Source organism: Mustela lutreola, chromosome 14 (genome assembly GCF_030435805.1).
Source record: "Mustela lutreola isolate mMusLut2 chromosome 14, mMusLut2.pri, whole genome shotgun sequence".
NCBI classification, from domain to species: Eukaryota; Metazoa; Chordata; class Mammalia; order Carnivora; family Mustelidae; genus Mustela; species Mustela lutreola.
In genome coordinates this window covers 66,056,241-66,069,335 of record NC_081303.1, presented here as the reverse complement: position 1 = coordinate 66,069,335, position 13,095 = coordinate 66,056,241, and the positions used below count along the sequence as shown (strand labels likewise).

General features: G+C 39.8%; 1 protein-coding gene across 1 annotated transcript in view; it reads left to right on the top strand.

The window, feature by feature from the left end:
- TAF1A (TATA-box binding protein associated factor, RNA polymerase I subunit A) overlaps window positions 1-13,095 on the top strand; it is a 30,184-nt gene that overhangs the window by 7,821 nt on the left and 9,268 nt on the right. The window contains exons 4-5 of the mRNA XM_059145508.1: window positions 3,192-3,305; window positions 8,414-8,612. Coding sequence (XP_059001491.1) covers window positions 3,192-3,305; window positions 8,414-8,612 — 313 coding nt within the window. The remainder of the gene's footprint in view (window positions 1-3,191; window positions 3,306-8,413; window positions 8,613-13,095) is intronic.

Here is a 13,095-nt window from a genome sequence, read left to right as displayed (position 1 = left end):
CTCTCTCAAATAAATAAAATCTTAAAAAAAAAATTCAGTCTGAATACTACCCAACACCTACATTGCCGCACATTGATCCAAGCCACTGTCCGTCCCCTCACTTAGATGACTGCTTGCCCTCCTGCAACCCCGAGTCTCTTTTCAACATGGTGACCAGGGTGATCCTTTACCAAAAAAATTTTATAATTAACACACCATGCAGTTCACATATTTAAATTGTACAATTCAGTATTTTTTCATGTATCCATGGAGATGTGCAGCCTTTACCACCGTCTAAATTTCAGACATTTTTGCTCTCCCGCCCCCAGAACAACTCTGTGCCTACTTGCAGTCACTTGCTGTTCTGCGCCTCCTTACCCCACTCCCCAGCCCTTGGCAAGCACTAATCTACTTGATACTCTGGATATTCCACGTAAGTGGAATGTTTTCAATTTTAGCCTTAATTGCAATATGTATTAGTACTTCATTCCTTTTTTTTTTTTTTTTTTTTTTTTTAAGTTTAATTCTGAGAGCGCAAGAGAGTGTGCACGTTCAAGGGGAAATGGCGGAAGGGGGAAGAAGAGGGACATGCAGACTCAGGGCTCAGCACAGAGCCCAGTGCACGGCTCGATCTCATGACCCTGAGATCATAACCTGAGTGGAAATTGGGTTGGACGCTCCACTGACTGAGCCACCCAGGCACCCTGTACTTCATTCCTTTTTTTATTGCAAAGTAATATTCCATCACGCTTTATGTATTGCTTTATCAGTTGTTAGGCACTTGGGTTGTTTGCACTTTGGGTTATTATGAATAATGCTGCTATGAACAATTTGTGCACGTGTTTTTGTTAGGAATATATATATATTTTTAAAGATTTTATTTATTTATTTGACAGAGAGAGATCACAAGTAGGCAGAGAGGCAGGCAGAGAGAGAGAGAGGAGGAAGCAGGTTCTCTGCTGAGCAGAGAGCCCGATGCGGGACTCGATCCCAGGACCCTGAGATCATGATCTGAGCTGAAGGCAGCGGCTTAACCCACTGAGCCACTCAGGCGCCCAGTTAGGAATATTTGTTGAAATTTCTCTTGGGTATGTTCCTAGGAGTGGAGGGCTGGTCATATGGTGACTTTGTTTAATCTCTTAAGGAACTACCAGACTGTTTTCCAAAGTAGCTGCACCATTTTACATTCCCCCCAGCAGTCTGTGAGGGTCCCTATTTCTGCACATCCTTGCCAACTTTTGTTGTTGTTTGTCTTTTTGATGATAGCTGTCCTAGTGATTGTGGAGTGGTATCTCATTGTGGTTTTGATCTGTATTTCCCCAGTGACTCAGGATGCAGCATGATCCTTTTAAAACATAGGTCAGGTCAGGTCACTTTTGTGCTGAAAACTACAGTGACTTCCCATTTCACTCAGAGTAACAGCCGACGTCCTCACGACTGCCTGCAAGTTCCGTATGGTCTGTATGGTCTTTCCCCCTTTGACCTCTCTAACCTCTCTAACCTCATTTCCTATTACTCAGAGACTTGTTTGGTTTTTTCCTCCAGCCTCAGTAGCTCCTGGTTCTTGCTTGAACGGGGCTGTATGTACCTTTGCTGGATTGCCTTTGCCTTACTTGGAAAGGTCTTTATTCAGATGTCACTTTGATATCCATCAAGTCTCATTTTCACTGAGGCCTGCCGTGACTGTTTAAAATGGCAACTCCATGCCACGCCCCTCCACTTGCCAGCTGTCTCTCCTGATCCCCTTTGCCTGCTCCGTTCTTTTCCTGCAGTACTTGCAATTTAATTGTTCTGTTTCTCGGTTATGGCCTGTCTCTCTACAGTAGAATGTAAATGTCATGAGGGGAGGGGTCTAGAACAGGGCTTGGCGTATACACTTTTAAATTTGTTCAGTAAAATACAGTTTATCCATAAATAACTTCACATGAATATCTCAAGTAGCTTTTACTAACATAGTAAACATTATACCACTTAGATACTTAGTAGAGCCAAAAAAACAATCTGATCAAAGAAAATTTAACTATTGGTTGAAAATTTAGTTTATGGACAAAGCTATGTGCATCCATAAAACATTGGACAAGTTATGTTCTTTCTGTTGAAAATTTGTGTTGTAAAATGAAGGATTTTAATCATTGGTTTTCAGACATTTGTCTGCTTCTTTTATTAAACACTTTATTTATTTATTTGAGAGAGAGAAAAAGGGATAGAGATGAATGGGGGGTGGGCCAGAGGGAGAGGGAGAAGTAGACTCTGCTGCGTGCTGGGCGCCACAGGGGGCTCCATCCCATGGCCCCGAGATCACAGCCTGAGCCAAAGTCAGCCACTTACCCAGCTGAGCCACGTAGGTGGCCTTGTCTGCCTTTTCCTGACTTAGCTGGGGCTTTTGTTGAAAATACAGATTCTTGGGGCACCTGGGTGGCTCAGTTGGTTGAGTACCTGCCTTTGGCTCAGATCATGATCCCAAAGTCCTGAGATGGAGCCCCACATCAGGCTCCCTGCTGAGCAGGGAGTCTGCTTCTTCTGCTTCCTCTTCCCCGCCTCCCTGCCTTGCATGCATGCTCCCCTTAATAAATAAATAAAATCTTTTTTTAAAAAATGAAATACTTTAAATTGGGGTAAGAGAAACAGAGTCTCAGTTCCATGAAAAAGAAAGGCTCCAAGTTCTGTCACTGCCATTTTGGTGCTTTGGGGAGAAAATATATTTTATTAAAATTTGACTGTAGCTGATAACAAATTTTAAGTTGGAGTTCTAAATATAGATTAAATATCGTCAAGAGTTAACGAGCTTGATGGATCTCAGGAAACATCTAGTCCGTTGCTCTCATTTTGTGGATAATAAAGATGAGACCAAGCAAGAGCAGTGGAGAAGCCAGTGTTAATAGAAACCATGTTTTCTGCCTTAAATATTCTTGCCTTCATACTAAAGATTCTATCTTCTGTATGGGTCTTAACTTCTTACCTTCTCTAGACTACAAACTTTAAAATTGCACTAGTATAGCCTTCTGCTATTTTAATTTAATGGATGGAAGAAGCTTTACCACATAAGATAAAATAGTTTTACTGGGTGAAATGAGAAACAGCAAAATGTCGACAGTAGTGGTATCCAGGGAAATGAATTACTGGTTGTAAGCAGAGAAAAATACAGCATTCTTAGACAGAAATTTTTTAAGGCAAGGATTTTACAATTTCACTCGTAATTTCTGTTTTGACAGATTATTTGGAAGCTTGGAAGTGAAATTTTATTTTATCATCCCAAAAGCAACATGGAGACTTTCAATACCTTTGCTGACAGGATGAAAAACATTGGGGTCATGAATTACTTAAAGGTGAGGTTGGGGGAACCAGGTGGTGGCTTTAGAGAGGGCACGGGTTGCATGGAGCACTGGGTGTGGTGCAAAAACAATGAATAATACTGTTATGCTGAAAATAAATTTTAAAAAAAAGTAAAAAAAATTTAAAAATAGTTAAAAAAAAGTGAGAATGCAGGTTTTGTGAATTTACATTTGCAGTGTTCATTTTTTAAAGAAATTGTTTGTCTCAGTAATAAGGTAGGGGATAACGTGAAAGGTATGGAGAAGGGAAAGATAAAAGTGGATAAAAGTGGATGAAAGGAAGCGTTGGGAAAGCCATTGCTTCTCCGTTTCCTGCTACGCACCTTGTTCTCTGAGAGAAAATACCTTCTCTTTATATATCTGTGGGGGCCAAAACCAGTCCTTGAACAATGGCGCTCATGCTTTATTATGGTGATGGGCCAAATCCTAACCTTTCAGCTTTAGTCATTTCGTCATTTGCTTATTAAGTCATTCTCTAGGAATTGGTGCTTTTGGAAAAAGGAAAGAGCGAAAACGAATTGGGAATTTGAATGTGTGGGAAAGGGTTTTTTCCCAGCCTCATGAAGATAATAATCTACATATAACATTGTGTGAGTTTAAGACTTACAGTGTGATGATTTGACCCATGGTTTTTTGTTCTTGTTTTTGTTTTTGTTTTTTAGATTTATTTATTTATTTATTTGACAGAGAGATCACAAGTAGGCAGAGAGACAGGCAGAGAGAGGGGGAAGCAGGCTCTCTGCTCAGTAGAGAGCCCGATGCGGGGCTCAATCCCAGGACCCAGAGATCATAACCCGAGCCAAAGGCAGAGGCCTAACCCACTGAGCCACCCAGGTGCCCCAACCCATGTTTTTATCGTTAAACGTTTACTGCATAAGGTTAGTTAACACATCCTTCACCTCACATAGTACCATTTTTTGTCGTTGCTATGGTGAGAACATTAAAGCTCTACTCTCATAGCAACTTTAAAGTATTCGATTCAGTGTTACGATGGTGGTTACCATCCCATTCATTAGATCCCTGGAATGTATTCATCTTCTCACTGAAAGTTTGTACCCTTTGACTTACATCTCCCCATGTCCTCCACCCCCCAGCCACCATTCTACTCTCTTTGAGTTTGATGGTTTTAGATTCCACATGTAAGTGGTGAAACCACACAGTATTTGTGTTTTCTCTGACTTATTTCACTTGACATACTGCCCTCAGAGTCCATCCACCACATGTTAACCAAAAATGGCAGGATTTTCTTCCTTTTTTTTTTAACTGAATAATAATCCATTGTGCATGTGTATTTATGTAGACATATATGTTATTTTATGTATTCATCTGTGAGATGGACACGTAGCTGTTTCCATGTCTTGGCTATTGTGAATAACACTACAGTGAGCGTGGGAGTACGGAAATCTCTAAGATAGTGATTTCATTCCTTTTGGATATAGACCCAGAAGTGGAATTGCTGGATCATATGCAGTTCTACTTTTAGTTTTTTTGAGAAACCTCTATCCTGTTTTCCATAGTGGCTATATTTATATTCTTATCAATAGGGTACATGGGTTCCATTATCTCCACATTTTAGGCAGCATTTGTTATCTCTCGTTTTGGTAATAGCCATTCTGATAAATGTAAGATGATAGTTCCGTCTGTTTTTGATTTGCATTTCCCTAATGGCTGGTGATGTTGAACACCTTTTTGGGTACTTGTTGACCAATTGTGTGTCTTTGGAGAAATGTCTATTCAAGTCCTCTGCCCATTTTTGTAATTGGATGTTTAAAAAAAATGTGTATGTGTGTGTGTGTATATGTACATTTATTTATATTTATAGATATATTTAGGTTTTATTTATTTATCTCTACACCCATCATAGAGCTCTAACTCACAACCCTGAGATCAAGAGTCATATACCCCACTGACTGAGCCAGCCAGGCACTCCTGGGTTTTTTTTGCTATGGAATTGTATGAGTTCTTATTTATTTTGGATACTAACCCCATGTCAGTTATGTGACTTGCAGGTATTTTCTCCCAGTCCATAAACCACCTTTTCATTTTGTTGATTGAGTCTCTTGCCGTACAGAAACCTTTTAGGTTAATACAGTCCCATATGTTAATTTTTGCTTTTGTTGCTTGTGGTTTTGGTGTCATATCCAAAAAAAAAAAATAATTGCTCGGACTGATGTCAGGGACCTTTTTTCCTCTGTTTTCTTCGTGGAGTTTTATGGTTTCATGTCTTAACATTTAAGTCTTTAATTGATTTTGAGTTAGTTTTTGTGAGTAGTATAAGGGAGAGGACCAATTTCATTATTCTGAGAGTGTCCCGTTTTCCCATCACCTTTTATTGAAGAGACCATCTTTGCTCTCAAGTATTCTTGGCTTCCTTGTCAAATATTAGTTGACCATAAATATATGGTTTTATTTCTGAGTTTTTTATTCTGATCAGTTAGTCCATATGTTTGTTTTTATGCAAACCATACCACTTTAATTACTGTAGCTTTATAATATAGTTTGAACTAGGAAGTGTGATGCCTCCAGCTTTGTTCTTTCTCAGGATTGCTTTGGCTATTTGGGGTCTTTGTGGTTCCATATAAATTTTAGGATTTTTTTTCCCCCTGTTTTTGTGAAAATGCCACTGGAATGTTGACAGGATTACATTGGCTTCATAGATGGCTTTGGGTAGTATGAACATTTTAGCAAAATTAACTCTCATTCCATTCATAAAAATGTGTTAATATTCCTAATGTGTAGGTGGAACTTCCTCTCCAGATTGTTTTTTTAATTAAAATCTCATCCAGGGACGCCTGGGTGGCTCAGTTGGTTAAGCAGCTGCCTTTGGCTCAGGTCATGATCCCAGCGTCCTGGGATCGAGTCCCACATCGGGCTCCTTGCTCCGCAGGGAGCCTGCTTCTCCCTCTGACTCTGCCTTCCACTCTGTCTGCCTATGCTCGCTCTCGCTTGCTCTCTCTCTGACAAATAAATAAATAAAATCTTTAAAAAAAAAAAAAAATCTCATCCAAAAACATTGAGGTGTTTCCAGACTGTTAGATACCTCCCTCTTTGTAGTATATATTTGACTGAAAGAGTACTTTTCAATAAAGCTTTAAAATGCTTTGCTTTTTATTTTTTTTCAATATCTCTAAATAAAGTTATTGAAACACAGCCATACCCATTCACTTTGTTGTCACAGCTGCTTTTAGCATGACAGATGACAGAGTGGAGTAATTGTGACCGAGACCATATGGCCTACAAAACCTAAAATATTTACTCTGTGGTTCTTTATTTTGTTTTGATTTTTCCTTCTTTCTAATTTTTTTATTGCAGTAAAATATGTAAACACATATTTTATACATACCATGCATAAATAACATAATAACATATTTTATAACATTTTAACCAGTGTAAGTATACAGGTCAGTGGCATTAATGACATTCACAGTGTTGTACAACCATTACCAGCATTTCCAAAACTTTGTCATCATCCCAAATGTAAACCCTGTACCCATTAAGCAATTACTCCCCATTCCATCTTACATAATAGGAGGGTCAAATTTTAACTAAATTATTGGTTGGGTTTTTTTGTTTTTTTTTTTTTTTAAAGATTTTTTCTTTTTTTTTTTTTTTTTTATTTGACAGAGAGAGATCACAAGTAGGCAGAGAGGCAGGCAGAGAGAGAGAGAGAGAGAGGAGGAAACAGGCTCCCTGCTGAGCAGAGAGCCCAATGCGGGACTCGATCCCAGGACCCCGAGATCATGACCTGAGCCGAAGGCAGCAGCTTAACCCACTGAGGCACCCAGGCGCCCTGGTTGGGTTCTTTTAAACCCATAGAATCTATTCAGTTGAAGTGAAGAAACCTGAAAGAAACCTATTTCACACTCCAGAGTTTGAGGGTGATAATTAGGATAGGCAGTAAAACATTTCTTGTTAATAATTTAAGAAAACCACTTACTGCTATCTTCCAGATAATGTGCTAGACGTAGACCTTGCCGCAGAGGGAGAGAGGGAGACAGCCATGTACATGGAATAAATTACTCGTATCAGAGTAGAAACGCCAGTGAGAAGGCAAAGGAGGGGAATGGTCTCTGGAATTGGGGAGTGCTGGGAGTAAATGAGTAGGGGAGTCAGGGAAGGAAGTGATGCTTCAGAAGAGGCTGAAAAAGTGAGTGGGTGTTCCCTGGGAGTATTAGGGGAGAGGATGGGCGGGAATGGCACGGTTGACGAGAATGGCAAGGTTTGCTAGCCCTGCGTCCACCAGTGCTTTGGTTACTCTAAAAGTCACTGGGTAGAAGCCACGGGAAGTCAGCTGGGCCCTCTGTGTCATTCCCAAGGAGCTTAGATTTTATTCTGTAGACAGTGGGAGACTTGAGGGGTTTTACGTAAATGAGATTTCTTTGGCAGCCACATGGAAGTGGATTGTAGTGGGGGCAGGAGTGGAGAGACCAGCTGAGAAATCATTGCGATAGTTTGTGATGAAGGCCTTGAACTCTGACACTTCTCACGTGATTAACTGCACTTCCCATTATTCCCCTCTTTAGTGTCCTCCATACCTGGGATGCCCATCCTTGGTGTCTTTATTCGTATGGTTTCTGGATCAGGCACTGACTTTTCCATCTGAACCAATGCCATTCTTTAGTGCTCCTTCTTAAGATGTTTTCTCTAAGCTTGTATGACATGTATAGAATAATCCTGCTATGGACCAAAGTAGGTACTAGGTGGTATGCAAATATCTTATTTAATTCTCATAACAGCCCTCTGAAGGGTTAATAATTGTTCCATGTAACCCATCAGACAGACTCACAAAGGGCAAATAACATATTCAGCTTTATGTAGCTTTAGGGAGCAGCTGAACCAGGAGCATCTGTCTTGAAAGCCCCTGTTTGTTTTACTAGATCACATTGTCTTCTGTGAGTGTATATAATTTAGCTCATTTCCATAGTGTCAATTATTTCACGTATCTTTTCTCTTTGCTGAATTGACATTTTTGATGACAGAGACAATGTCGTCACATCATCTGTGTGCTACCAGGGTCTTAGCCTAGCGTCTGTATTCACTGAGTTTTTGGATTAATGGCTATCTAATGACTTGTTTGTCTGGGCTTTTTCTTACAAATGCAGATCTCCTTACAACATGCTTTATACCTTGTGCATCATGGAATGCTTGAAGATGCAAACAGAAATCTCAGTCACGCAGAGACATGGAGATACGGTGAAAAGTCGTCTTCCCAGGAAGTGTTAATCAACCTTATTCAGGCATATAAAGGGCTTTTGCAGTATTATACTTGGTCTAAAAAGAAGTTGGAATTGTCTACACTTGGTAAGTGAAGAGGAATGTACTTGTGTCGATGACACTGAATCACAGGGACAGTCCAGACATTTCTTTTTTAACTTAAATTCAGTCGATCAACATAGAGTGTATCGCCCAGTTACCCTCTTCCCTCCCCCGCCTCCCTTCCAGCAACCCTGTTTGAACAAACCGAAACCAGTTTGTTTCCTATGATTAAAAGTCTCTTACAGTTTGTCTCCCTCTATGATTTCATCTTGTTTTGTTTTTCCTTCCCTTCCCCTATTATCTTCTGTTTTGTTTCTTAGATTCCATACATATGATGATTGTGTTTCAATGATTGACTTATTTCTCTTAGCATAGTTCATCCACGTCATCGCAATGGCAAGATAATAATTTTCGATGGCTGCATAGTATTCCATTGTGTATATACATCTTCTTTATCCAGTCATCTGTTGATGGACATCTGGGCTCTTTCCATAGTTTGGCTATAGTGGACATTGCTGCTGTAAACACTGAGGTGCAGGTGCCCCTGCAGATCACTACATCTGTATCTTGGGATAGATACTTAGTAGTGTGATTGCTGGGTCATAAGGAAGCTCTATTTTCAACTTCTTAAGGAACCTCCATGCTGTTTTCCAGAATGGCTGTGCCAGCTTACATTCCCACCAACAGGGTAGTAGGGTTCCCCTTTCTCCATATCCTCACCAACATCTTTTGTTCCCTGACTTGTTAATTTGAGCCATTCTGACTGGTGTGAGGTGCTATGTGTTGTGGTTTTGATTTGTATTTCCCGGATTCCAAGTGACGTGGAGCGCTTTTTCATGTGTCTGCTGGCCATCTGGATGTCTTCTTTGCAGAAATGTCTGTTCATGTCCTCTGCCCATTTCTTGATTGGATTATTGGTTCTTTGGGTATTGAGTTTGATAAGTTCTTTATAGATTTTGGATTTTATCCCTTTATCTGATAAGTCATTTACAAATATCTTCTCCTATTTTGTTGGTTGTCTTTTGGTTTTGTCAACTGTCCGCTGCACAAAAGCTTTTTATCTTGATGAAGTCCCTGACGATGTTTTTAGGAAGAAGTTGCTGCAGCTGAGGTCACAGAGGTTACTGCTTGTGTTTTCCTCTATGATTTTTTCTTTTTTTTTAAGATTTTATTTATTTATTTGACAGACAGAGATCACATGTAGGCAGAGAGGCAGGCAGAGGGGTGGGGGAAGCAAGCTCCCCGCCAAGCAGAAAGGCGGATGCAGGGCCTGATCCCAGAACCCTGAGACCGTGACCTGAGCTGAAGGCAGAGGCTTAACGTACTGAGCCACCCAGGTGCCCATCCTCTACAATTTTGATGGATTCTTTTCTCATATTTTTGTCTTTCATCCATTTCAAGTCTATTTTTGTGTATGGTGTAAGGAAGTGGTCTAGTTTTATTCTTATGCATGTTTAAATATAAACACCATCTGTTGAACAGACTGTCTTTTTTCCATTGGATGCTCTTTCCTGCTTTGTTGAAGATTAGTTGACCATAGAGTTGAGGGTCCATTTCTGGGTTCTCCATTCTGTTCTATTGTTCTCTGTGTCTGTTTTTGTGACAATAACATACTGTCTTGATGATTGCCGCTTTGTAATAGAGCCTTAAGTCCAGAATTGTGATGCCACCAGCTTTGGTTTTTGTTTTTGTTTTTGTTTTTGTTTTCACATTCCTCTGGCTATTTGGGGTCCTTTCTAGTTCCATACAAATTTTAGGATTATTTGTTCCAGCTCTGTGAAAAAAGTCGATGATATTTTGATAGGGATTGAAGGATTTGCATTGAATGTATAGATTGCTATGGTTAGCATAGACATTTTAATAATATTTGTTCTTCCAGTCTATGAACATGGAATGTTTTTCCATATCTTTGTGTCTTCCTCAATTTCTTTCATGAATGGTCTATAGTTTCTGAGCACAGATCCTTTGCCTCTTTGGTTAGGTTTGTTCCTAGGTATCTTACAGTTTTTGGTGCAGTTGTAAATGGGATCGACTCCTTAATTACACTTTCTTCTCTCCTGTTGTTAGTGTATAGAAATGCAACTGACTTCTGTGCATTGAATTTATATCCTGCCACTTTGCTGAATTCCTGTACAAGTTCTAGCAATTTTGGGGTGGAGTCTTTTGGGTTTTCCACATAGAGTATCACGTCATTTGCCAAGAGTGACAGTTTGACTACTTTGCTGATTCAGATGCCTTTTATTTCCTTTTGTTGTCTGATTGCTGAGGCTAGGACCTCTAGTACTATGTTGAATAGCAGTGGTGGTAGTGGACAAGGGAGTAACCTCATGCCCCCACTGTGAGGCCTGGTTCTTCCCAGATACCACAGAGAGCACACATTTCTATTGATGTAAACTTCCTTGATCATCCTTTATAATATTTCTGTTTTTAGCAAACTTTTCAGGTAAAAATTAGATGTTTCATAAATTAAGTCCATGACCATCTTAGATTTATTGCTTTTTAAAATATTTAAGATTACTAATTTTTCCAGTAGACATTATTGCTTATAATAACTATTTCTTCCTGTGTGTTTAGAATGGAGTTTAGTTTGTTTTAAAGATGTTTGTTTATTTATTTATTTTTAAGTAATCTCTACACTCAGTGTGGGACATGAACCCACGATCCTGAGGTCAAGAGTTGCAGGCTTTTCTAACTGAGCCAGCCAGGCGCCCTGGTTGTAAAATATTATTCATCAGAATAATATGTTTAGAGAATAGGGCAAGGTAAAGTTGTTTTAGTTCTGTACAAAGGTCATAACAGATAGTTTTCTTGATTGACCACACCAGGAACTGGCTGTGTGTCCTTTCTTCTCCAATGGAGTTCCCTTTCTCTTACTTCCAGTGGTAGTGGTGTCCTTTCGTCTCCACAGATTCATGTTCAGTTCTCTGCATCTTCCTTCCCTTGTATAGTTTTTCTCCAAAGCTTCTCTAGAATTAACCCTTTTAATTTTCTCGTCCTCCATCCCAATCTCACTTCCCGCATACATTGGCTCATGTGGTTCCTTACTGTTCTTCTGTGATAAGCAGTATTTCCTTTGTGTCGTGGATGTGTAGGTTCCCGAATCTTGAAAATTCCTTCCCCTCTTTCTGAGTAGGATCTCTTCCGGGACAATTCTGAAATACTGTCTTCATCATGATAAGCTTGCCTCCCCATCTGGAATGCCATCTGCCCTGCAGGGCTCATTAGACCTGTCATTCCAGTGCCACACCCTCATGTGTTAGCTGCACGTTCAATGTATATTGATCAGATCTTTACCACTTGCTCTTTTAATTAATTGTCCTAAGTTTTTTCATACCTGTTTTATGCTATCTCTCTTCTTCTAGACTAATCAGTCTTCTGAGGTCACGTACCTATCTTCTGTCTTTTGTTAACCTTGTCATAACTCCTGGTATACTATTTCTTTTAAAAAAGGCTTGTTGAGGGGCGCCTGGGTGGCTCAGTGGGGTAAGCCTCTGCCTTCGGCTCAGGTCATGATCTCAGGGATCATGGAATCAAGCCCCACATCGGGCTCTGCTCAGCGGGGAGCCTGCTTCCCCCTCTCTCTCTGCCTGCCTCTCTGCCTACTTGTGATCTCTCTCTCTGTCAAATAAATAAAATCTTCAACAAAAATAAAAATAAATTAAAAAGGCTTGTTGATATTAATTGATGAGATGAATTTTAAAGTCAATATTTACCTTTTTCTTATACCCAATTGGATAGAACTCAAGTAAACATTGATTAAAGCAATTGGAACACGGCATTTACACTGGTGGGTAATTCAGTACCTTTCAGCAGCTGACACTTTGTTCTGTAGCAAGAAGAGATACAGATAGGGTAATGTCTGGAGCTCTTAACATGATCTTTAACCCTGAATATCTGTTTAATAAAAAAAAAAAAAAAAAAAAAAAAAAAAAGGCTAGGACTAGTTGTTTCTATAACTGTTTCTTTTGAAGGACTAACTTTCCTTAATTTAAACCTTTAAGATTGAAATAAAACATGCAGAAAAAGTGTATAAAACAAATGCGTGATTGGGTGCCTGAGTGTCTCGGTTGGGCATCTGCCTTCGGCTCAGGTCATGATCCCAGAGTCTTGGGACCAAGACCCGTGTTGGACTCCTTGTTCAGTGGGGAGTCTGCTTCTCCATCTCCCTCTGCCTGCCACTTCCCCTGCTTTTGCTCTTTCTTTCTCTGTCAAATAAATAAATAAAATCTTTTAAAAAAAAACCTAAAACCAAATGCATGATAAAATGAATAATTTAAAACAAGTATCTGGGGGTGCCTGGGTGGCTTAGTGGGTTAAGCCTCTGCCTTCGGCTCAGGTCATGACCTTAGGATCCTGGGATTGAGCCCCGCATCGGGATTTCTGCTCAGCAGGAAGCCTGCTTCCCCCTCTCTCTCTGCCTGCCTCTCTGCTTACTTGTGATCTCTCTCCGTCAAATAAATAAATAAAATCTTTAAAAAAATAATAATAAAATAAAACAAGTATCTGCGTAGCTATCACCTAGATTCAT